This window comes from Esox lucius, chromosome 6, assembly GCF_011004845.1.
Source record: "Esox lucius isolate fEsoLuc1 chromosome 6, fEsoLuc1.pri, whole genome shotgun sequence".
Classification (NCBI taxonomy): domain Eukaryota; kingdom Metazoa; phylum Chordata; class Actinopteri; order Esociformes; family Esocidae; genus Esox; species Esox lucius.
Window position 1 is genome coordinate 17,307,625 of NC_047574.1, and position 24,862 is coordinate 17,332,486.

Here is a 24,862-nt window from a genome sequence, read left to right on the forward strand (position 1 = left end):
ATACTGGAAGTAAACTCCCAGAAGGAAATAGCCTTTCCGGGTCATAATTATACAACCGAAAAGTTAGCAGCAACCAACAAGACTCAAAGTGAAGCATAACCGACATTGTATATTAATCGAAATGACAACACAAACCACACTTCTATATTATGTGTTTTTCTAATATAGTTATATCCATTACGTAACAGCTACTGTCGTTTTTTTTATTTTATTAGATTAAAAGGCACTTATATAGTAATAATTCGTTGTATACCTATTCACATTCTTTCGTGGGGGTCTTTTATTTCGACTTGTACCCGGAAGTTGTGAGCTTCCTTGCTACTATGATCTCCTAGTTTACACATCGTGGGCTAGTGTCAACAATAGCAAAACGCAACAAGTGGTCAACAAGTGGTGCAGGTACTGATTGGAAGACTGCAACACGGAGATGTTCATGCTATTAAAGGAGGGGATAATTATTTGTTAGCTAGCTAATTCTACTGAAATCATCCGTCCCAAATGAACAATAATGCTCCTTGATGTTTGAAGCTAGCTTTTAGTTACCTAACCAGTACTCTGTGGGTTAGAAGTGTTGTGGCTAGCACTTGCAGTTAGCTTGTAACTGTGTATTCGTGGTAGATATTTCAGCCAGCTAACGTTAGCAAACTATGGACGTCTACACCAAGGCAATATTTTGCTCTTTTTGTAGCAAATAGCTAAGGCAGCTAATCATTTGGTCAGCATTTGTTTTTGTAGCAAATAGCTAACGTTAGCATAGGTAGAAAATGAGTTCAGCTCAAGAGAACCGAGAGGATGGCGTCCCTCCAGACCGTGGAATTGAAGAAGTGGATGGAGGTGACAGTGCTGGCAGTACCAGTGGTAGACAGGTAAGCAGTTCAAATGTGTTGTTGGTAACAACAGAGTGACACCACAACTCGTAATGTGTTTCTGTAATATTTTCAGTGGACACTTTTTTAAAAAGCAGTCCTTTTGCATGGAAATTGTATGTTGGTAAATGGTATGTTGAACTTCGCAGTCATTGATATGTAGTCAAAATCTGTTACAATTAATTTATAAAGTATTCAGACACTTCCACTTTCTCCACTTTTTTTTTTTACTTAATTTAAAATGTATACAAAAATGCCATTAATCTGCACAACACCCCATAATTGCAAAGTGGATTTTTATTTTAATAGAAATGTATTAAAAATGAAAACTGAAATAGTTAATGTGCGTAACTATTCAGACCCCTTGCCATGACACTCCAAATTGAGCTCAGAGAACAGCTGTGTCCTTTCATCATGATGTCAGTGACAGAGCAAGAAAGAGAGAAGTCCTTTTTTCTCTCTGTTCCAGAACACACAGATACATGCAATCTTTAAAAAAAAAATCTACAAATTGGCACAAATTTCAAAATGTTACACACGTCTCACTTGTTGTGGTCATTATGCAGAATTAACACATTTACTTAGACAGCTTAGAACATAACAAATATTAATGAAAACCAGACAGATGTTACGTATTCACAGTATACCCACTAAAACTAGCTCTTTTCATAATCTTAGCTCTCATGGGTCGGATGGAAATGCACAAATCCAAAAATAAAAAATCTGTCATCTTGCCATAATTGTTCTACCTGTCTTAACACTGCCAAATTATGCTATTTGTTATATTCAATCAAGTTGTGTGTGAGCTTACCACTTGTACTTAAATGTGTCAAAGGAGTCAGAGACGTGCCTTGGCACCAACGAAATAAAGAGCCGTGCTGTGGTGAAGTACTCTGCTGCGCCTCCACCCACTACCTATGCATTGCTACAGGAAAAGACGGACCTGAAACTGCCTCCTGCCAACTGGCTCCGGGAGAGTCCCCAACTTGGGCCGGCAGGGTCCACTGTACTTGGGTCCAGCAGCAAGAGCAAGCCTTTCTCCAGGTGAGTTGCTTTCTACTTAGCCCTCACAATTAAATGTATTACCTGACAGTATGTCCACATTTTTGCAAGTTGCTCATTCCGTTTGCTTTATATTTGCAGTTTTGGGATGGCTTATGACTTCATTGATTCCATTGGGGACGATGTTGATGTTGTGTCAGACTCTGAGGTACGTGTATCAGTTTAAGAGCTACCAGTCTTCTTATGCTGCTACGGAGTTATGCAGCAGACATGTTTGATGATCCCGACTGTTTGGTGTCATTTCCTTTTGTACTCAGAACATAAAGAAGCTGTTGAAGATCCCCTATAGTAAGTCCCATGTTAGTATGGCCGTCCACCGCGTGGGAAGGACACTCCTCCTGGATGAACTCGACATTCAGGAGCTCTTCATGAGGTCTTCTCAGGTATAGTCAGACAGCCAGTGGAGAAGAAACCTGTTTTAATGTCACAATGTGGAAATATGGGAACAAAATGAACATGTCTGGATGACCATACTAGTGGTTATATAAATCTGTTTTATAGTTTTTCTTTGATTGTATCCACTATGATCTTTGATTACATGTATATTCCATATCACAGACAGGAGATTGGACATGGCTGAAGGAGTTTTACCAGAGGCTAATAGACCAGAAGTGGCAGAGGAAAAAGAAGAGTAAAGAACACTGGTACCAAAAAGCAATCCTTTCCAAGTTCCTCTACTACAGGTGAGTTCACCACTAGCCTCTTTGTCAATGTGAAAGACGTGCAATAGAGTCTGTGACTTTTTGAACCAGAGTAAATCGTAACGGTTGTGCTCCATGTTGTCAGTATAAATGGTGATGGAGCTGCAGAGCCTGTCCCGGACTCTGACAACCCAGAGGAGAGAGATGATGAGTGTGGAGCAGAGGAGTTTGGTCCCTCCTGGCCCGCTACCTTCACCAACACTGCTTCCGACTCGGAGGAGTCTGCCGCACACAAAGAGGTAAACACTCCACACTTTACGGGTGGATGTGTGTGGAGGTGGGGGTGTGTTTCTATCATTTGTTTCTGTGTCTTTTTTAATGTCTGTATGTTCAATTCTTACAGGAAAGTGCTCCACTGGACAGCAAATATGCACTGGGACAAGTAGCTTCCAAAGAACAGAACCTAGCTACACTATTTAATGAGGGGGAGAACAGTCAGGTAGGTTACTGCTCTGTACTTTCATAAAAAAAAAAAAAACACTAGTATTAAAAACTGTATTTTTTTTGGTTAGCATTTTTCTTTGATAGGTTTTATCTATTGAAGTTCTATTTATTTTCTGGATGTACGCACATTTTGGAGCAAAAATAAAACACCCATCGCCATCTCTGCCCATTTAACATTGACTTAGACTTTAACAAAAGTTAGCCAAATAGACATTTTACAGGATGATGAATGATTAATAATGCCATTGATTTGATGATGAAACTTATGCTGAACATTTATACTAGCCTTAAAATTAAATCCTAATCTGAGAGTAGTGTGACATGCACTCATAGAAACTCATGGAGGCTTGTTGCTGCCGGTTTATTAGTAATCCACTGAGTTCTGACACCAAGCTGCACGGATCAACCTCATATGGCAACGTTTCCAAAAAAGGGATCTACTCAACTTGTTTTGCGCCTGAAGCACTTACTGAAGATCAATGAACTGCTTTCATTTTTTTGACAGGGTTTGAGGAATGACTTTGTGAGGAACATCTTGTGGACATTTGAGGACATCCACATGCTGGTGGGGTCCAATATGCCTATCTTTGGAGGAGGACGCTACCCAGCTGTCAGCCTTCGGCTCAGGTCAGAATCATGGGAAAGCCAGGAAACAATGAGGCAAATCCATAGAAGTCCATACACATTTTCCTTTGGTTTATTCCTGCTACACAGATAAGTTCCATGCAAAGTAACTAGACCTTTCCATCTTCTTCAGGGATAACAACAAGCCAATCAACATTCTCACGGGTATTGACTACTGGCTGGACAATCTGATGTGCAATGTTCCAGAGCTTGTCATGTGCTTTCATGTCAATGGCATCGTCCAGGTAAATACGCCTCGTCTATCCTAAACAAATCTGTCATTTTCAAGACATCATGATGTGATTCATTTATTAAAACAGCATTCTGATTGATTGATTGTTCTTTGGTCAGAAATATGAGATGATAAAAACAGAGGACATCCCTGATCTGGAAAACTCCACCTTCTCAACCAGGGTTGTAAAAGACATCGCCCAGAACATTCTGTCCTTCCTTAAGTCTAACTGCACCAAAGAGGGCCACACCTACTGGCTCTTCAAAGGTGGGAGATTTAACACTGTTTGCCCTGTATGATGTAGAAAATAAAACAGTACTGTCTTAGTAGGGCTTAACGTGATGCTCTTGTTTCTGTACTACCTCAGCTAGTGGAAGTGACATTGTAAAACTATATGACCTCACCACGCTCTGTGAGGAAGCAGCAGAGGAGAAATGCCAGAACCCGTTCACCCTACCTGTGGCCGTGCTTCTTTACAAGTAGGTCCTTGAAACTAGTACCCAAGACGTAGCATGTCAGTCAGTATAAGACGGCAAACGGGTGGCAGCCGACTATGCGTTATGTCTGGTAGAATGTGCATTTGTGTTCCGTCAGGGTGGCTAGCAACATGATGCTAAAGAAGATCCAGAACAGGAAGCACTATGGGACAATCAGAACGTTGCTCCTCAACTGTGTCAAGCTCCTGGACCAGGACAGGCACCCACAGGTAATGAACTGGACTTCAGATTAGACTTTTCATTGGTTTTGAACGACCGAATGTGTAAACAACCAGGATGGACAGATCCTCACCTGTGCTTGTCCAGTTCCCTCTCCAACCATCATCTACCTTTGATTGGTCCAGATTATAGCGTCCGCTCACTACATGCTGGCAGAGCTTTTCCAGTTAGACGAGCCTCCAGAAGAGGGAGTTGGGGGAGATTCCCTGCCGGCTGGGGGCTCAGAGGACAGCTACAGTGACGATGAAGAGGATCCAGAAGACCTACCAGAGGACAGTGATGAGAACGGCTGCTGTGGTACCACTTCGGACCCACAGGATGACAGCAAAGCTGTAGCCATCATCAAATCAGTGGGGGAACTGTCAGTTCCAGAGAAATACAAATCTACTCACCAGATCAGGGTGAGTGTCCCATGTTTGTTGCTGATGGGTGACTGTGGTTATCAGGTGTCTGTACAGGCACGGATTCTGCTCTAGTCTGCAGGGTACAGTTAAAATGTACCAAATCAATCTCTCTGGATACGAGCATCTCGTAAATGATTACAATTAACGAGCGGTTAGAAACCTTTAAGTTGCTTGGTGTCCACCTTACCAACAAACTACCTAGGAAGGCTTTTTGGCCTATATTTGACATTTCTGTACTTACCAGACACTTAGATTTTTAGGTTCTACAAAGCACACATTGATGTCATGAATTCTAACCTCTTGCTCTGTAAGCGCATGTTTTATATAAAGTATGATTTAAATAAAACATGAACTGACTGTTTGCATAGCTACATTAATTACCCCTCCTTGTTGCCCACAACAGGCTTTCATGGCGCCTGTTGAAAGGATATTCATATTCCAACTGCTGTCTAGAATTAACAAATCCAGTTTTTCCTCCCCCATTGCAGCCAATTTATGCATTCCCTGTCTCTCAAGACAAGGAGGAAAGATGTCGGCACGTCCTTAGCTACGTCCTAAAGGTGAGACTACGCTAGTCTAGTGATACGCAAATGGCCGTCACTAGAAATGCTGTTATTCAAGCCCTATGGCTGGCTGTTTTTGACAGGGCCTGAAAGCAGTAGATGGCAGCATTAAGAAGGAGAGTGACCTGCCAGCTGCTGACCCAAACACCCCAATCCCCCTGAAGTATGAAGACGGGAGTAAGGATGTGGAGAAAGGGATGGCGCTCCTCCTGGACAGAGGTCGGCCATCACTGACCCATCAAGGTTTTGAAGGATAGATATATACGCTGCTCTATTTTCCCAAGTCATTTGGCTGTGTAGTCCAACCCAGGCTGTGGTTAACCTCGGTCAGAGACTAGTGAGAATGTCTTTGAGTTTGGTGAGAGTAGTGGTATGAAACCAATAGGTACGTCCACCGAACCTCCCCATTCCAGCTTGCTTTGGATTTGCATTCATTTCAGCTCACCATACATTTGGCGGCTGAACTGTGCTCGAACGGATGCTTCTAAACACTGTTTCATATGTTTATTATTTGAGGAAAAGCGAATGAATGAATTAACGAATGCATACAACTTCTCTGTTATCTTTCTCCATTTCTCCTGGGAGCAGCTGGTCCATTCCAGGAGGACTTGAAGCATCCCACCCGGTCAGGAATGATCCCCGGTTCCTGGCAGCATCGTATGAAGCAGCAGCTCTTCTTCAAGGCGTCCAAGGCCTACTACGTACTGTCGGACGCCGCCACCAACCTGCGCAAGTACGGCAGAGCCCTGCGCTACATTAAACTGGCCCTGCAGTGCCACGGTCAGTCTCTCCTTTCCAGCCCAGCTAGGCCTTCTGGGAACAGTAGTCAACCTGCACTGTCAGAAGTGCTGTACGTCTGTGTTAACCTGTCCTCCATCTTGTCCTCCCCTCTGCAGACGCCTACTGTTCGGTGAGCAGTGTGTTGCACCCAAGGGTGTTGATGTTCCACAGCCAGTGTCTGTCCCTGTGTGGGGACATCCAGCTGATGCTGGCCCAGAACGCCAGTAACCGCGCTGCCTACCTGGAGGAGTACAGCTACCAGACCAAGGAGGATCAGGAGCTGCTGCACAGCCTCCACAGAGAGAGTAGCTGCCAGGGTGAGGAGAAACTAGCATGTCATTCCTAGGTCTTCACAACTGGTCCCGAAAGGTCTCAGCGTTCCACACTTTAACACTGGACGTGCCTTGTTGAACCCCTGCTTCCTGCCACCAAAGAGCCATTATGTGCGGCGTACATCGTTCAACTGTGTAATATTTTGTTCTTTCTGAATAACCCGTTGATTGTTAAACAAGGTGTCCCGTATGCAGTGTAAAAAGCAGTGCCTTATTGTTGTTACAAATTAGATCAGTCTGGCCTATCTGACTGTCCCCCAGCCTTTAACATGGCCACTGACCTGGCCACGGACCCAGAGTACCAGCTGTTCGTGAGCAGTAAGTGTTACGAGGCGGCCCACGAGCTGCTGACCTCCAGGGCGGTGAAGGAGCACGGGCCAGAACAGCTGGCCCAGGTGTTGAAGAGACTGGGCAACATACGCAACGAGATTGGAGTCTTCTACATGAACCAGGCCGCCGCCATGCAGACCGAGAAGGAAGGTAGTCAGACATGACCTGGCAGTTATACACCGCAGGGCAAAAGCCTTAGGCGCCCGCAAGTCAAACGGATGCCAGTTATTGGCGAAAGGGTCCACTCACACCCATCCTCCCAACGCCTCTTTCTTTCACAGTGAAGAAGGCTGTGTCTGTAGCTGAGCAGGAGATGTGGAAGAAGAGTTTCTCGTGCTTTGAGAAGGGCATGAAGGACTTTGAGGCTATTAAAGACAGCACCAACACCTCCCTGCTGCTGTGCAACACGGGCAGACTGATGAGGATCTGCGCCCAAGCCCACTGTGCCGTGTCTGACGACCAGAGCAGAGGAGAGTTCTCCCCAGAAGAGGCTCTCTATTACAACAAGGTAGCACTACTACACCCATATAAAGTGTGCTTGTATTTCAGCCACGTTGTTCTAACAAACACAAAGGCATATGGGTAAAAGTATCTGCTTGTCTTTTTGACGGTCACCTGTCCATTTGAAAACTGTTGCAGCTCTGCACGGTTTCTTTGTGCCTCAGTGCCTTTTAGTAGGTACTTGATCTTAAAGTCACGGTGCTTTCTGGAAATGTTAGGGGCCCCTAAAAGTAGATCAGGGCTTTACAGTCGCGGTGTCCCTCTGCAGGCTATAGACTACTACCTGAGGGCTATGCGATCCCTGGCCACCAGAGAGAACCACCCTGCAGTGTGGGACTCTGTCAACTGGGAGCTGTCCACCACATACTTCACACTGGCCACGTTGCTGCAAGACTACGCTCCTCTGTCCAGAAAGGCCCAGGAACAGGTGAACTGGTCCTTTTATTAGAGAATGGAATTAATGGAGAATATATATTCACTAACACCCTGGTACGTATCTATGCGATACAGACTATGTCTGAATTTGAGCGCAGCAGTCCGTAATAATGTTGTCATTGCTGCGGCTGACCAGATTGAGCGGGAAGTTACCGAGGCCATGCTGAAGTCCCTGAAGTACTGTGACCTGCAGACTGAGTCGGCCCGACAGCCCCTCTACCAGTACAGAGCTGCCACCATCCACCACCGCCTGGCCTCCATGTACCACAGCTGCTTCCGCAACCAGGTCAGGACTGGACTGGGATACACACTGGAGCCCAAACCAAATAACTACCCAGTTATTTCATACATTCGCAGATTGAGGAAGCTCTGCGGAAGTGATTCAGGTGTCTTGTTTGCGTAGACGATTGTCATGTTTCCTCTGTGCCAGGTGGGGGATGAGCACCTGAGGAAACAGCACAGGAGCCTGGCCGAGCTTCACTACACCAAGGCAGCCCGCCTCTTCGTCAGCCTGAAGGACGCACCCTGTGAGCTGCTTCGCACGCTGCTGGAGAGGGTGGCCTTTGTCGAGTTCACCATGGCAGGTCAGTGTGTGTCAGGCTAACCCAGGCCGGGGGCCGGACTCACTTCCAGCCAGGTCAGAAGCGGGATTCAGTTTTAAAGGTGGTTTGTTTGAGTAACAGTGTGTGTTGGCAGGTCAGAGCAGCAGTGGGGCCAAGCTAAAGACCCTGACAGGGGCCCTGGACATCCTGATGGAGACTCATCACGCCTTCCTGCTTGTCCGTAAAGAGCTGCTAGAGGAACAAACGGCGGTACAGACAGAAACAAGAACTGGAACATTCTGGCAATGCGGAGGCAGTTGGCGCTGTCCGAGTGCACGTCAATTGGTGCCATTCTGTTTGAGAGTCTGTGGTTGTATCTAACCGTCAACATGTCGCATACCTCTTCCCTGTCTTTTGCTTTCCTAGAGAGACAGCCAAGAGTCGCCAGAAACCCCTGACAGTGGTGCCGATAGTCCCACCTCTTTAGGGCTGAACAGAAAGGAAGTGATGCAGCTGATTGGTGTCTTTGAGCCCAGTTTCTCCTTCCTGATGCTGCAGCTGGTCAAGCTGATGACGGGCATGAAACGCAAACCAAGGTGAGTGCAGGACCACTGATACGTTAAACTAGGACAAAACATGACATCCATTAAAGACTGAAACTACGGAATGAGACTGGTTGTGGTTTACTGGTTCTTTTAACATCTTCTGTTCCACTGTAGTACGCCTGCCAGATACATTTTATTATCTAAAGAACCCTTAAGCATTTAATCCTTGTTTGTTGGTCCTGCCACTACTGTCCCAGTGAAACTGTCACTTTGCTCAGAGTTAAGCCTTGTACTAGTCTTGAATTACTGGTGCAAAGAGCTTAGTAACATTCTGAGACTGTTTGGAAAGGCTTTAATTCGAGGTGGGAGAACTTTCATAACCACCATCTTATTAAATTTGTTTCATCTCAACTTTAATAACCACTTCATGCCTAAGACTAACCTTAAAGCCTTATTAATATTCAGGTGGGCTGGGACAGTTTGAAAGAGAGCTGGCTGATGAAACCTTTAACAAGTGTCAATTGTTTCTTTACAAAATGACTTTGCTTATGTAAAGTTAGTGCAAAGTGGTCACGGAGTGAGGTATATCTCAGTAGCCCTATGACGTTAAGGATATGAGAAGGATAAAGTTAGCATTGCTTTAATTGAAAACGAATTAGTCAGTGTTTATTTTTTTATTTTCTCCCAATAGCAATAAGGACGAGGACCTTCTGAAGACTTATAAGAATGTTTACTCAAAGCTACTACGTGCTGAAAAGACTGCTCCGCTCCTCAGCCGCGTTGACCTTTTTCTCGACCTCCTGCAACAACTGATCCAGCAGACAGGAAGTGGTGACCATGGGGCATCGTCATGACAGCATTGAAAATAACACAGAAATCTGCTCAAGTACACCTGCAATGTGAAAGCTTCACTAGCCGTGCCTTATTACTTGTTCTACCACATATCTTCACTCCTTTGGCAGATTTATTAGAATTACTCACATCACATTTTCAGTGGAATATGTTTTCAAATCCTCTTTACAACACTATATGTAAAAAAAAAATACTGAACTAATTGACAAATGTGTCAACGTTTCGAGTATTGTTATTTTAATGGGATTGGGTCTTATAAACCTGAATTATAGTAATTATGATGTGAAGAAACAGGGTCAGAAAGGCATTTTCAGGTTACAGAAACTGAAATAAAGTTCACGTTACAACTTGTCAAAATGACTATGTGCAAAAGCATGCAGGCAATGTTCAATGCAAACTCTCCATTTAACGGATGTGTACAGGTTGCTGTATTTATTTGAATGTGCGCCAGCATGTTTGCCCTGATTTGAAATAAAAGTTTGAATGATATTTCTGATCACCTTGTCTTGGTTCACATTGGTATTGACACGACTACACATCACCAGCCTTGATGCCAAGCAGTCCAACCTATTTCTATCTGTTTATACAAGGCCCTGGATCTTGGCAAGCGCCTGGAAGTGAGTAGGACTAAAGAGGTCACATGGTGCTGTAATGCCTCATGTAGTTACAATACCGTAATGCTCTTGTTACTGAACTAGGTCACCCCCACCTCACCCAATCCTCTACATAGCAGATGGAGCAACAAACCCAAATAATTTTTCTTTGCTTTTGTTTCAGCTCCTCTGTACCTCAGTGTCTGGGACAACCATTCCATGCACTGCCTAAACCTTACTGGGATTGTCTAGTTTAATGTATGTTTCAAAACTGGTATAGATAATCTGTTTTGGGTTTTGGACTGCCTGAAATGTTAACGGCAGGGGTATTTAAAGTTGAGCCCTCCACAAACATGTATTTTTGTGGGTTTCTCATTAAAGTGTAAGTTTGTTAGGACTGTAGATATACATTTACTAAAAAGGGTGGCTAAGTACAATTACAATTAACCCTGGCAAACAGACCAGACGGTTGTCTCATTGTCCCTAACATATTAATGCAATTCCAGCGATTAACAAACATAACCCTATCAAACTGATACCTTGCAAGTTGCGATTGACATTATTCTACTGTAAGTTTCCACGACTCAAAGGGTAACATGGACAAAAATGATCATCTAATCCATAAGGGAATGACGGGGGGACTTTCGGCCTTTAACACACCCAACCAAGGCCTTTATAATCACTGTATAATACAACTGGCTGTGACCTCTGGGATGCTCTCTATGCTGGGGCTCTTTTTAATCTTCTTTGCTTTGTAGTGTTCAGCTCCCTTGTCTAACATGTTCTGGAGGATATCCTTGCTCTCACTTGGAGGGAGATTGTAGAAGAAGTACTGTGGAGCCATCTGAATGAACCTGGGTAGAGGGAGAGAATTGTTGATGAACAAATCTGATGGGCAATGTCATTCATTCAGTTCTGGTTTCAAATTCATGCAGTAAATGTTATCTCATTCGCTATACAGTACATGAACATTGGTTCAGCTGTCAAAACAGAGCAACTAAAAATGTAGTTGAGAGTATGGATTTAAATTAGTTTGAAATAATAGACTAGAAAATTAGAATATCCTGATGATGTTTACTGCAGTTGACTGAAATTGATTTTCTTTCCAGAATCCAGCAACTCTGTTGCAAAAGGGCATTTAAAGGAAAATATGTTGCCAGAGGCACCATTTGGTAAACATTCACTGCAATTAAAAAGTTAGATCTCAGAGTGTATCCCCTAAAACATCACGTAAGGGCTGCCAAGCTTCCTGTCATTAACAATCCCCATTAAGCCAACACTCAAGCAGTGCTATCCTTAATCCCCTTTTAACCATCTGATACTGGATGGCAGGATTACAAACCCCCCTCCGGTTACAATCAGATTTTCTATGTTCAGTGGTGAAGAGCTTGGTCGAAAAGGGAAAGCAGATTCTGGAAACCCTTCTCTCTCTTTGATGTGAACATCTGAAGTTCAGTGTTTCCTATGGGATTAGTGTGTTAGCGGGGGAACTTGTTCTAGCACAGATACAGAATATAGACCAGAACTGCTTTGCCGTGGTGGTGGAGATCCACCTTACCCCCTCTGCAGTGAAGCTAGCGCAGTTACATTACTGTCGTGACCTCAAATTGTTTCAGTATGCTATTAAATGGTATATGATTTTTTTTTTTTTTTTTTTGCAATAGCACAATATTGGATAATCGTATTACAGGAACTGAGGACCGTTTAAAGGACATCTTGCACTACTCCACTTACTCCTCTGGTGATATGTGGGTCAGGGTGCGGATGCAGTTGTCTTCGGAGAAGGTGTACTCATGGAAGAGGATCCACTCAGGCAGGCCCAGTTTGGGTGTCTTGGTGCCGTAGGCAGAGAGGGGGTGGATTTGGGCCACGTGTTTGTGTGTCAGTATGAAGTAATTCCCTGATGAATCCACATCCCTCGCCACCTGAAAACCATATCTGCCTTTTATAATCACTTCATGCAAATGGCAGGTGGTGCTTTTAAAGTCTCTGAGTAGTAGAAATAAATAGCCAATGCCAGAGGGTAAAAACCCAAACATAACATATAGGCCGTACCTGCATGAAAAAGCCTGCTAGCAGTGCTCTTTTGATGTTTAGGGTGTTTCCCTTGGAGCCAAAAGAAGGCATGGAGACAGGCAGTTCTATCCTCCTCAGGATGTCAGTCAACTCAGAGCGGATAGCATCAGCCGTCTGCAGGGCAGACAGGCTCAGGAAATAGTCCTGACACCACTTCTCCACACTGACAACTGGATGCCGCCGAGCAGAGAGAACAACTTAGGGTTATATAAATTATAAACACCAATCAGAGAGAAGAACTTAAGGTTGTACAAACTGAAAACACCAATCAATAATAATAAGATTAAGGCCAATGTCACAGAACAGTTTTTTTTAAACTAGTTGTATTCACGCTGGCAACGTGTATGCCAATGTAAACTCACAGGGCTCCTGCTGGTTCTGTTTGAAAGCTTTGTAGATGTTGATTAGAGTGAAGTGGTCTCCTTCTGGATGCTGGAATTTCAGGTGACGCTGAGAGGCCTCTAGCCTCATCTCCATTCGGGGGATCAGGAAACAGTTTGGTGCTGAAAGATTAGCAACGATGTGTTGTGGAAATTTACTGAGCTGATGTATTGATTAATTGGACCATTGAAAAGTACTGAATCCATGTAATTAAGACAGTAGGAAAATGCAAGTTGCGCTAAAGGAGAGCCAAACTAATCAAAGGAACAAGGCTGACTGAGACCGGATAGACATGTTTTGCACAAAGGTCATCTATTTTGTTAGATGTTGTCACGCCTTCTTGCCTATATAAAATGAGGCCTTTCTGGTCTGTGCCCCAGAGACATTTTACTGGTAACCTTGTTGCTATGATATCTCTCTCTTTGCAAGTTTAATAAAACTGTTATTGTGCAGAGAGTATTTTGCCTCTGTCTAACACTGAGTTCTACTGGATAGATTTTTGATTTCCATCACATGTGACAGAAGGAGTCAGTACATTAACATTGAACACTATTAATGGTTACAGTATCTGACCAATATGAGAAAGGTTGCTAGATTTACTTTGTTCCTGAGTAAGGCAGACAACTCTAACTACTGTATTTCCAGGTAGTTCCTGTAAATGAGAATGTGTTCTGTCAACTTACATGATAAAATAAGGGTAAAAAAAGCTGTATTACACTACAATTACTATAGAAACATAAATTATTTGTAAATGTTAACTATATTGGGTTAACAGCAGTGGTTAAATCAGAATCACACAGTGTGTTTTGAGTGTCTTTGCATTTGAAGCAAAAGTAGAAAATCTCACACATTATAATAGGTTAAAAGAATACACTTATACCAGGTGAAATATTGAACTGTATTATATGTTTTAATTTAAATGCCAATATTACAGTTATTTGATGCTGGTATATAACAAAACTCCTAGTTCGGATTATTGAGCTGTACGCTGAAGTGACTATTCAGAGATGCTCAGTGGGTCAGTGGTTCCCAGCATCATGAGAATATCTGCCCCAAAAATGAAGGAGATATCTATTAACAATCCATATATATACACGTTATTCTTAAGGACATCCCCTGGTGATATGGTGTTTATGTATGGACTGCTGACAACTGATAATGACTGGCACAGAAAGGAGAGAGACTGATAAAAATCTCAAATGTTGATTTGTCTAAAGGCAGATTGTTGCAAGATATCTACTCCATTACTTGGGTAAATGTTGTCAAGGTGTTGGGGAATAGCTAAAAGGGAATATTGATCCACTGAGCATTTCTGAATAGTCACCCAAAGGTACAGATTAAAAGCAAACTACAGTAAAGAGTAGTAGTGTCAAAGCTAAAACAATACAACTTTTTATTTTTTTCTGACATGCTACAGATGTCTTTGTTATTTTAAGACCGTGTGTGAGATGCATGCTTTTGCTTCAAACTAGATTTGTTTTTGGGAATTGTCTGTGATTTGTTTAAACCACCTCAGTAAGATGCTAAAACGTGTATGAAAACAGCTGCAAAGAAAAGTTGTCTGTCTCACCTGTGGCTTAATATGAAACTGTACTCAATTCCAAAATGCTGGCATACTGAGTCAAACAAAAAAGTTTTCCCTTAATGTCCAAATACCTATGGAGTGGAGTGTATTTGAGATGAGTGGTGTCTTCACTTTGTATGATGTTTGCAAGTACGGTCGATAGCATGGCAGTCTCGATGTTAACAGTAACGCATAATGTGGTATGAAGACCAAAGACGCTAACTTCAGGTCCTACATACCGGCCAGCATGGCGGCGATGGTGACCACCTCGTTGACACAGTCAAACTCGCACGAGGCCAGTAGTGTCTTTGCCATCTGTGGCTCCAGCGGGAACTCAGACATGATGATGCCGATCTCAGACAGATTCCCGTCATCATCTAAGGCTGCTAGGTAGTCCAGGTCCTCCAAAGCCTGCATCAGACACTCCGGATCTGGGAGAATCATTTAAACTGGGCATGAATGACAGGGGCCTTCAAGTTTCTGAAACTTGAAAAACATGATGTTGTATATGGTAGTATAACTGTCAAGCATGGAAAACTATAATTTATTCTTATATCAGTTGTACATCGCATTGCTAAATAAATATACTGAGAGACTTTGATTTACACTGGGACTTTTGTATGTAACACTGAGTTTAACAACAAGAAAAACCACATATAGGGCAAAATGTTAATTATCCTAACAGTCCAAATCTGAGAAACAGTATAGCAACAGCAATAGGAATAATAATGAGGGTAATAATATACTAACATTTCAAACCCATTTTACACATGCTGAATCTGAATGGAATCCAATCCTGGAGCTTAAAGTTGAATGCCCACAATGCCCTGCTGCACATGATCATGAAATCATTGGCTGGGCTTAAACACAACTATGCACAAAATATTTGAACACATCCGACCAGTGTTCAAATATTGTTTGTAATAACTCAACTTTTCCACATAAAAATGTGTTACAACTTGAAATCAAAATGTATTTAATTAGGTGTGCCATTGATCAACCCTTAAGCCCATATTGTAAAAAATAAAATCTATGAGTTGTTGTAAATTAATTACAAATACAAAACAGAAAATAATTGACTGCATAGGTATTCATCCCTGTTTGCTATGACACACCTCAATGCTAAGTAAAATGTTTAGCGCAAGCCTATTGCTGCACATCATCCTGTGAAGCATGATGGTGGAGGCATCATGCTATTGGGATGCTTTCTATGCATCAGGGCCAAGAATATATATGAAGACAGAGGGCAAAATGGATGCACCAAAGTACTGAGAAATCCTGAAAAAAAATCTGCTGAAGTCTGCAAGAGATCTGGGACTTGGGTGAAGATTTTCCAGCAATACAACGACCTCAAACATATAACCAAAACAACACTGAAGTGGCTTAAAAAATACTGCAAAAGTCAATGTCCTGTGGCCAAGTCAGAGCCCAGGCCGAAATCCAATGGAGAATATGTTGAAAGAATGAAAATGGCTGTTCACTAAATGTCCTCATCCAATTTGACGGCGCTTGAGCAATTTTGCTAAACGAATGGGCATAAATTGTCGTGTCCAGATGTGCAAAGCTGGTAGAGACTTATCCAAATAGACTCATGGCTGTCTATTTGGATAATATTGATTAAAAGGGGTGAACACTCACGCTATATATTATTTTGTATTATATGATTTGGTATTACATTTCTAGGTTTCATTTTTCACTTTGACATCATGATATTTTTTGTGAGGATCAACTCCCAATGAAATCCATTTTGATTTCATGTTGCAACACAATTATATGTGGAAAAGTCCAAGAGGGTTTATACATTTGAGTGTCACTGTAGCTACTCTGCTGCATCACTAGGCACAGGGAGCCATGTGTATGGACACAAGCTAGCAACAGACCTCAGATATGCAGGTCAGCTCTGTAAACAATAGGCGTGGAACAAGGCTTGTCAGCTTCGCTAACGCACGGCTCGCCACCCTCCAAAAGAACACAGAAACAGGCCTGTCTGTGTCAGACACAAGTGCCAAACTAACTAAGCTCAACCCGAAATGTGTCTAAATGACACATGGAGCTCAGAAACATAGTTTCAAAATAACAATGGTGTTATGCCACCAATCAAGGAACATCATTGCATTTTTCATTACGGCTGTAATTTAGATTGTACTTATGTGCTGTACCAGTCCATTGAGTATAGATTTAGCTGTTCTGCCACATTAATTTTGATACATTAAATGTCAACAAAAAGCTTATACTTATTCAACCTGGCGTGCCATACCTGGCCTGTCCATGAAGTCACAGTGGCTCAGACCCCCAATATCCATCCTCTTCAGGAAGAGCACTGTGGATGTAATATCTGACTCCAAGATGTGTGGGCGTGTCTCACTAGGCAGGGGTGTGTCCTCTGGATATAGACAGAAAGTCTTCCCTGGAGGAAATTATGCACACAGGTTAGCTAGAACACCATCTGGAGAGTTGTGTATTTGTCTTGAACAACCCTGGACTTTCTAACTGATTTTAGGCTTTGTAATACCTGTTGGTCTAACCAGCTGTTTGCGGCTCTCTGCTTGACTCCGGCTGATAGGCTGAATGGCGACTGAATTTGCTCTGATCCTAGGGTTGTAAACCTATAACATAAGCATAGACAACAATTAACGTAAATGAACCACCAAAACTATCATTTATTCGCTTAAAATAACAACTTGGCAATAAGTTACCCACACTTCTTTTCTGTACACCGCCATCGATAACGAAGTTCAAAGTGTGCACAGACCAAAAGAGGTCTTCATTTGGACTGGAGGTGAGGAAGACTCTTCGGCACCGGCCTTCCTCTTCACCCGTCATGGGCAAAGACCCAGCCAGCCCAGGGTAAACTGAGATAGGGAGAAGTTCCCCTAGATGTGGGGGAATATCGGCCTCCTCACGACAGAGGATATCGCGGGCAAGGTCTATCTCCTGAGAAAACAAAAGGAAAAAAGATTGATGATTGTTGTCGAAGCAACAGTTGTCTTGGCATTACATCTCGTACACCCCCAGACTGTTGATCAGATTACATTTAGAGAACATCGTACTTGATTTGTGGCCAAAAACACGACTATATCCCCTTCCTCTTGAGAGTGATGTATCTCCAGGACTAGACGGAGGGCAGAGCAGAAATAGTCCTTGTGGCTGGTACCAGTATACACCACCTCTGCTGAACACACTTCCTCCAGCTGGATCAGTGGAGCAGTTCTGTAGTGGTTTAGGAGCTTGGGGCCTGGGTGTGTAGCTGTGAGTAAAACCACACGGAGCTCTGGCCTCTGCAGCGCAATTTCTTTGAGCAGGCCAAGCAGGACATCTGTGCTGACCGTCCTCTCGTGGGCCTGGTCGATTATGACTACACCGTAGTGCTCCAGCATGGGGTCTGACATCATCTCTCTGAGCAACATGTCATCAGTGCAGTACCTGTAGTGGTCAAAAAGAAAATTAGCACAAACACATGAACAACACCCACAAACACCTTGACAGTATAGCTGCTTTGTGCCTCCGTCGTTTAATCTAGTAGTCAGTCTAGTCAGTGTATTCTTAAGAACTCCCTGGCTCCCTGTTTTCTTAACTTGTCTTGTCTCTTTGTTCCCCGGCTGATGGACGGCAGTTAGAGCTGCGAGAACGTGACATATGGTCAGAGCAAAGCTGGGCAGCTGCAGCAAAGCCCCCTGACAAAAGGCCCCTGAGGTCTTTTGTTAACTGGTCAAACAGCCGCCAAAAAGTGGGCTGATATAAGTGTGCGTGGGAGAAGTAGGATGGGAACGATGTTTGTAATAGTGTTTACAGACCTGAGGACAGTGTCACCAGAACAGCATGTCTCCAGTGGGATGCTGTAGCCCACTTCATGGCCGATGTTGACGTCCATCTCATCAGCTACACGCAGTGCCAGATCCACTGTATGTTGTCTGTGGACCTGACTGCACACCACCATGCCGTTCTGGTACTGGACGGACAGGCAGAACTCTGTACACCACTGGGGAATCTAAACGGCATGGGGAGATGAGAACATGAAACACTGCCACGATTACGTCCTTCCGTCATAATGAGAGCATTTCATCCCCAATTTCACTCACACACTGGTTCTTCTCACAGAAGTAAAAGCATTTGACTGGTTGGGTGTAGAACTGGGCTAAAGGAAGATTCCCCTGTATCTATCATCTCAAGTACTTTCCATTCATCCATGAAAGGAATGGGAGAAAAAAAGCAGTTTAAATTATATATATTTTTTGCACGCAACCTATATTCGGCGTATCACAAACATATGTTTATTATTATTAGAGGATGAGAGTAATCAACTAACCTGAGAGCTCCTGCCAGTTTTCGCAGTGCCAGAGACAATAACAAACTGCCTGTTGGCCAGCTTGTCCATGAAATCACACTTAGCTTTCCAAACTGGTAGATCCATTCTTTCCTTTAATAATGTGTAGAATCGAGAGGAGTAGGGTAGTCCGTCAAATTGATTGAGCTGCAAAACATCATCATCATTTATATGTTCGTGACGTGCTCCTTCTGTTTCGAATGCTACTCTATCCTCCCAATACTTATCTCCGGTAATGACCTGCGACATGGTTGAGGATAACTCCTTCCCAAATTGAGAAACGCGCGATTACACACGCAGAACTTAGAAAAATTATTTAAAGAAATTGTATTTTGTGCAGTTAAACTGCTTAAATACAATCGCTGCGAACGAATGCCCTGCGCTCGACACGAATGAAACGCGCTCCAGCTCGAAGACCAGAATGGTCATGTGGTGACCTACTGTAATCCTCTAAAAAATAGTCCCGCAACAAATTAATCTATAGGACCAGTGTCCAGACGACAAGACATAAAGTAGCTGAGGACTAAAATAGTGAAATGTAGAGCGCGCCCAATAAATTGAGGAATGTTTTAGACAATTTAGTGAACGATTTACGATTTACTCTTGAGTATAATACTGTGTGAAGTGCTGGCTGGTCGTGGGTGTCATACAACTCTGGATTTGCAAACCCCCACGGTCTGCCAACGTAACTACGATGTTGTTGTTGCATGTTTCACCTACTGACTTTAATGGTTTCAACCATAGACTGTATAAATAAGGTTTCAACACATTATTATCCGGGTAGTCCAATAATTTCCCACACCTACTTTTTTACCGCACTTACGAAATGTTGTTCCCATAGCAACCACCAAGGTTTCAAAACAAATCACAGCGGATATTTCACTTGCCCGGCAAACGCTGCTAGCTAACTACTTTATCAGTTACCGTTACCTGGTGAAACTTGATGTCACTCCGTATTTCCAGTAATTAAATCTTTCCTCGGACAATGACAAATCCAGGTAGGTCATGTTTGCTTTAAACGTCACAGTAATTCGATTTCATGCATAAATCATAATAATAATACGTACTATTACAGTACACAGTACAGCACTCCTACAAGCTAGCGAACTTTCTTACCACGTTTTATCTGCGTGTACTACAGTTCTGTAGCTTACACGTAGCTAGCTAGCAATACATTTTCCACTACCGCCCGGCATTTATTTTTCTTTGAATAAAAAATACTTTAATCAACATGAATACTTTGTCATTTCATCTGGAAACAGTACCATAAATGTTAATAACATTGTTATTTAGGTTTTTGAACTCCGGAAGGTGACTTAGCTAAATCAATATAGGCCCGGTCGGGGGGTTATTAGTTCCAACGATCTACTTGGTAGCTAATTGTTTTAATAGTATTTACTGTAAGTATAAATATTTAAATAATACGTATGCTCATGTGTGTTAAAATACACCCAATTATTTCATTGATAGTATACTTATAGTACATGATTCAAAACAGCATTTCAGTTGATTTAAAGTATATTCCTAGTATATTCAAAATATTTTTTATGCTGTTTAGGCTGCCTTAAACCTTTCATGCCACCAAGTCCTCCAGTCATTGGTAAAGTCAGTCACCATAGCATTGAGCTGAGCTGGGAGATAGAGGAGAATGGACCACGGACAGGCCCACCAGAGAAATGGACCCGCTTCTCTGTGGAGGAAATGGACCCCAAATCACACACATATGGGACTATCTATGTGTGAGTATATCCATCTATTGTAATGCTTTAGAATATATTGTCTGCGAAATTGATATAATCTGAGAATAGGCTAACTGCTTTTGCCACCATAGCGGGTACAGCAGTCACCACACTGTGGAAAACCTGGAGCCCAGCACATTCTACCGATTTAGACTGAGAATCACAAGACCAACTGGGGAGTCCCTCTACAGTCCGGCTGTGTCTGTCTCCACCACACGTGGGTACACTGTATGCTAACCAGTACTCTTAGAATTTACGCATCGAAATGTTACATGTTTTTGTAGCCCTTTTCAAGACTCTAATGCTAATATTATTTTAATTCCACATCCTTTGTGATTAGCTGAGGGAAGATGTTTTATATCGGTAAGATTTTTTTTTTTCAAAACTAAAAATTTAACTACTTCACACATTTAATATGATTAAGTTTAGCGTTCCACCACAGCTACAGTATATAACCATATGCACCTGTGATTGTTTACGTAGGAGGGAGTGTCAGGATTTTCATTGGGATTGTTGTAACCCATGCGAAAATAAGCTTTAACTGAAATCTTTACATAGAAGGGAGGCTAGATTTCAAGATCGAGGAGTTTATGTTTATAGTAATATATTGCCATTAAGGTGAGCCTATGAGTGGGAAGAACCTCCATCGTGCTGTCAACATGAATGATGAAGAGGAGGTGTCCAAAGTCTTGCAGTCAGGGTGAGCAATGAGCAGATGGGCTTACCTACACAATGTGAACCTGATACAGGATATTATTCTTGAGACTCCAATCAGCAAGTACACCTTATGTGATTAAAGCAGCCACCATAGGTTCTAACCTGGGTTTTGTGGTACAGTTTTCATTCTGGATTTATAGAAAGAAGCATCTGCTGAAATGTCAGTGTCCAGTTGCAGGTGATGCTGAATGACACAGAAAATGATCATTAATGTTTGTCATTTAATAACAAATGTAATCTTGCATTTATTTACATTTGTTTTGGTGACACTTTAATGCTCTGTTATGTACTTGTATATGTGGCTGAGGACACCTCTACTTTAAAAACTCAAATTCCTGCAAAGAATCTAGGAAATGTTATTATGCGGCAGCGTAAGTGGCAGTACTGTAAAAAACTGGGTCACATTTTTTTCTGAGTTTTAATCTAAGTTAACAACCAAGTCTACACAAATGCAAGAAACCATATCTCTCAAAACTTGGATTAAAACATTTGAGTATCCTGAATATCATGCTTTAATTTTCTAGGACAGTCAATGTGAATGTCAAAGACAAACACGGTTTCACTCCTCTCTTGGTGGCTGCACAGAAAGGCTTTACCAGGTAAAACCCTAGAGGAAGACTGTTTTTCGCATTCATGTAATAATACTGGAATAATATCACAATTGTCAACATTATGCATGCATTAACTTGATTATCTTTTTTTCAGACTTGTCCACAGGTTGGTAGAAAATGGTGCAGACGTAAATATAAAGAATGGTAGCGGTAAAGACAGGTGTGCAAACAAATATGGTATTATATACTTGACCTTTGCATACCGAGTACCATTTCCTCACATTTGCAGTACAAATATTGTGGATTAAGGAAAATAATATTGTTTTCTGATTGACCCCCAATACCACCATTGTCTGTGGCTATGTCAGTATGATGCTGGCATGTTTCTCAGGTCATCTGGACATAGTGAAGTACCTAAGGAAGTTTGGTGCCTCGTGGCAGTCCCAGGACATGGGGGGTTGTACCCCCCTCCACTGGGCAGCCGATGGAGGACACCTAGCTGTCATAGCCTACATGATCCAAGATGGCTGTGAGGTGAGTCTGCATTTGGGATTTATAATACTTTATTTCCTACCAGTAAGTACCAGTAAGCATTTCTTGTAGTGTACTATTTGGTGTTGTTACAAAGTAATTTAGGATAATTTGGTTCCATGTGAATTAATCAGTTGGAATTTTATTGACTAGCCAAGTCACTTACCTGATTTGAATCCTATTGAGCATGCATTTCACTAGCTGAAGACAAGACTGAAGGCAAAAATGTCCTGAAAACAAACAGGAAGTTATTAATAGTTGCAGCACAGGCTTGGCAGAGCGTCACCATGGAGTATACCCAGCATCTGATGATATGGGTCACAGACTTCAGGGAATCATTGATTGCAAAGCATTTGCAACCTAGTACTAAATATAACAGATTTATTTAGAATAGTTCATTTGTCCAATAACTTTTGGTCCGCTAAAATGGGGGGATTGACTGTTTATATATGAAAGAGTTGTGATTCCTAGACTTTGGACTTCCCATCTTGAATCAAACATATAATACCGGTCAAAATTTTAGACCCACTTGAATGGGTGTCCAAACTTTTGACTGGTGCTGTACATGTTGGGGTTAATTCTGTTTGACAGAAATGTATATTTACAAATCAGGTTTTGTATTATAATTCACTGCTGCCTTCGAGTTGTGTCTCCCCTTGTTAAGCCTACTACAGTAAATGCCAGTGACCAAATCAGGGTACCACGCTAGTACATGCTAACAAAAGGGCACATAACAACAAACTCACTAATTGACATTGTACCAAAAAGTTATCAGAAGAACACTGTTGGTTCTTCAAATTGCTCATCCAACACTTCAAGGATGACACAGTGTACACAGGTAAACAGTGCAGGTAATGGGAGCGCTAGCAGAGTAGGAATCAACCAACATAATCATCCGTTTGCATTTGAAATATCACTATATAGCCTAATAATATATATACACATCTATTTAACTGTGAAATATGGTCCAATGTATTCAGAAATAAAGCAGTGGAAGCAAAAGTGCCGAACACATACAGTAACCAGGAAAGCATACAACGTGTTGTTGGAAGTGCCTTAAACTGGGATTCATCCCCACTGTATCATTCAGTCTTAATTCCCAGTATTATTTCCATGTCCACAGAAAGTGGAATCCTACCTGGGAGTGGGGGACACTGTTAGTAGTTGTTTTTATATAAGCTTGTTAATTGTGATTTCAGCTGGATGTTAGGGACAGTGTTTCCCACTGGACTCCTCTGATGAGAGTGTCAGCTGTCAGTGGGAACTCAGCTGTGGCTTCTCTCCTCATCAGAGCTGGGGCTGATGTCAACACCAAAGACAAGGATGGGAAGACACCACTTATGGTACACGCCAATCTCTCCTGCATAAATCTTTGCCGTGCCACTTGAAAGGTCACTCATGGTGCAAACTGCGAAGTCAGCAAGACTCTTGGAAATAGGACGTGACAGGAAAGGTCATCTGACTATAACGGATGTGTCTTGTAGGTGGCAGTGTTAAACAACCACGAGAAGCTGGTGCAGCTGCTTTTGGACAGCGGGGCCGACCACCATGTGAAGAATGAGGTAAAGACAACTAATAGGGTGGTTTCTTGCAGTTAGAGCCAATTCAATTTACATTATTCTGGAATTGACAGTTTTGCCTTTGCAGTTTGGGTCAGGGGCAGCTGAGATGGCAAAAGCCTTTGGGAGAGAGGTAACACATTTCTTCATAAACATTCCTGTTGTGTTTTATGTGGTGAATGTATGAATTGTTGTTGATCATTCTCCCTCCCCCTACAGAATATCATCAGTCTGTTAGAAGGACGGAAGAGACATGGTCTAGTCGACTAGTAAATGGCTTAGGTGGACAGTATCTTTCATTTCTAATACTCTAGGTGAATGACTGTTGTTAAGTTTGGTATCACACTGTAAATGTAATTAATACCATAAGCTTGTATCTAATTCCAATATCAATGTTCAGTTACTCCAATTTACACTGGAATCCCAGCTTGGTAAAGGAGTTTAATAAATTTTTGTATGTTAATATGTAATAATCGACTAAAGCATAGATAGTTTTATGTTTTGTTACATTTTGCATGATTTACATTTTATTTAGAAGTCAAAAAGGGATTTGGCAATAGCAGTGTGTTTTTCTGCATGGCTTAACATGACCATACTGGCCATACAGCTCCAGCCTCCAAATACAGCTGTAAATGATCAATGTGTGATGGTCTACTTGATGATTATTTTGTTTGGACAGATCAGATAAAAGCGTGCCTGGTTGTGTTTACTACACATACAAAGGTAATACATTTTTACAGTTAAATTACATTTCTACTCACCTGAAGGTTGAACAGCCAAGTTATTCTGTCCCTTATTAAGAATGTTAACCCTAATTGCTCCCATGGCAGTGCTGGAAATAGGAATCTGTTATTAGCATTTCTACCTGGTAAATAAAGAACAAAGAAGTGCACTTTTG

The 24,862-nt window shown here is 42.2% G+C and overlaps 3 protein-coding genes across 8 annotated transcripts; 2 read left to right on the top strand and 1 right to left on the bottom strand.

Annotated features, from left to right (window-relative positions):
- Window positions 1-365: 365 nt before the first annotated feature.
- Window positions 366-10,425, top strand: edrf1 (erythroid differentiation regulatory factor 1). 4 transcript variants are annotated; one of them, XM_010869950.4, is made up of 25 exons: window positions 366-866; window positions 1,702-1,910; window positions 2,010-2,076; window positions 2,186-2,311; window positions 2,487-2,611; window positions 2,715-2,868; window positions 2,973-3,068; window positions 3,579-3,700; window positions 3,831-3,942; window positions 4,049-4,196; window positions 4,297-4,408; window positions 4,524-4,635; window positions 4,771-5,046; window positions 5,538-5,609; window positions 5,696-5,855; window positions 6,201-6,392; window positions 6,509-6,709; window positions 6,956-7,204; window positions 7,336-7,562; window positions 7,824-7,982; window positions 8,127-8,276; window positions 8,421-8,574; window positions 8,687-8,802; window positions 8,959-9,128; window positions 9,769-10,425. In XM_010869950.4, the coding sequence occupies exons 1-25, from the start codon at window positions 765-767 to the stop codon at window positions 9,929-9,931; spliced, it is 3,774 nt and encodes a 1,257-aa protein (XP_010868252.2). In that variant the 5' UTR covers window positions 366-764; the 3' UTR covers window positions 9,932-10,425. The 4 variants fall into 4 exon arrangements, with proteins under 4 accessions (XP_010868252.2, XP_010868254.2, XP_010868253.2 ...); XM_010869952.3 differs by having other exon boundaries at window positions 6,986-7,204; XM_010869951.4 differs by having other exon boundaries at window positions 5,696-5,831.
- Window positions 10,365-19,956, bottom strand: dhx32b (DEAH (Asp-Glu-Ala-His) box polypeptide 32b). Of its 3 annotated transcripts, XM_034292710.1 has the most exons (12): window positions 19,798-19,956; window positions 18,850-19,014; window positions 18,338-18,531; window positions 17,594-17,966; window positions 17,244-17,477; window positions 17,056-17,149; window positions 16,801-16,950; window positions 14,783-14,974; window positions 12,961-13,101; window positions 12,578-12,768; window positions 12,257-12,447; window positions 10,365-11,376 (listed from the first exon to the last, which is right to left on the bottom strand). In XM_034292710.1, exons 2-12 carry the CDS (start codon window positions 18,952-18,954, stop codon window positions 11,202-11,204), a joined length of 2,040 nt encoding a protein of 679 aa, XP_034148601.1. In that variant the 5' UTR covers window positions 18,955-19,014; window positions 19,798-19,956; the 3' UTR covers window positions 10,365-11,201. The 3 variants fall into 3 exon arrangements, with proteins under 3 accessions (XP_034148601.1, XP_019903110.1, XP_010868283.1); XM_020047551.2 differs by lacking the exon at window positions 19,798-19,956 and having other exon boundaries at window positions 14,834-14,974; window positions 18,850-19,474; XM_010869981.3 differs by lacking the exon at window positions 19,798-19,956 and having other exon boundaries at window positions 18,850-19,474.
- Window positions 19,561-24,604, top strand: LOC105010574 (fibronectin type 3 and ankyrin repeat domains protein 1). The gene is made up of 11 exons (XM_010869954.3): window positions 19,561-19,865; window positions 20,426-20,606; window positions 20,699-20,823; window positions 21,225-21,306; window positions 21,848-21,922; window positions 22,029-22,094; window positions 22,243-22,408; window positions 23,605-23,748; window positions 23,890-23,967; window positions 24,053-24,097; window positions 24,184-24,604. Exons 1-11 carry the CDS (start codon window positions 19,853-19,855, stop codon window positions 24,232-24,234), a joined length of 1,026 nt encoding a protein of 341 aa, XP_010868256.1. The 5' UTR covers window positions 19,561-19,852; the 3' UTR covers window positions 24,235-24,604.
- The last annotated feature ends 258 nt before the right edge of the window (window positions 24,605-24,862 follow it).

Coding starts and splice junctions, on each gene's coding strand:
- edrf1 (XM_010869950.4), top strand. CDS start 765: ATGAGTTCAGCTCAAGAGAACCGAGAGGATGGCGTCCCTCCAGACCGT. Junction 1,911..2,009: donor AAGAGCAAGCCTTTCTCCAG/GTGAGTTGCTTT, acceptor TTATATTTGCAG/TTTTGGGATGGCTTATGACT. Junction 6,393..6,508: donor ACTGGCCCTGCAGTGCCACG/GTCAGTCTCTCC, acceptor TCCCCTCTGCAG/ACGCCTACTGTTCGGTGAGC.
- dhx32b (XM_010869981.3), bottom strand. CDS start 19,116: ATGTCGCAGGTCATTACCGGAGATAAGTATTGGGAGGATAGAGTAGCA. Junction 16,951..17,055: donor ACAGCTGGTTAGACCAACAG/GTATTACAAAGC, acceptor AATTTCCTCCAG/GGAAGACTTTCTGTCTATAT. Junction 12,769..12,960: donor ACAGAACCAGCAGGAGCCCT/GTGAGTTTACAT, acceptor GGCGGCATCCAG/TTGTCAGTGTGGAGAAGTGG.
- LOC105010574 (XM_010869954.3), top strand. Junction 21,307..21,847: donor TCCAAAGTCTTGCAGTCAGG/GTGAGCAATGAG, acceptor TTAATTTTCTAG/GACAGTCAATGTGAATGTCA. Junction 23,749..23,889: donor ATGGGAAGACACCACTTATG/GTACACGCCAAT, acceptor TGTGTCTTGTAG/GTGGCAGTGTTAAACAACCA.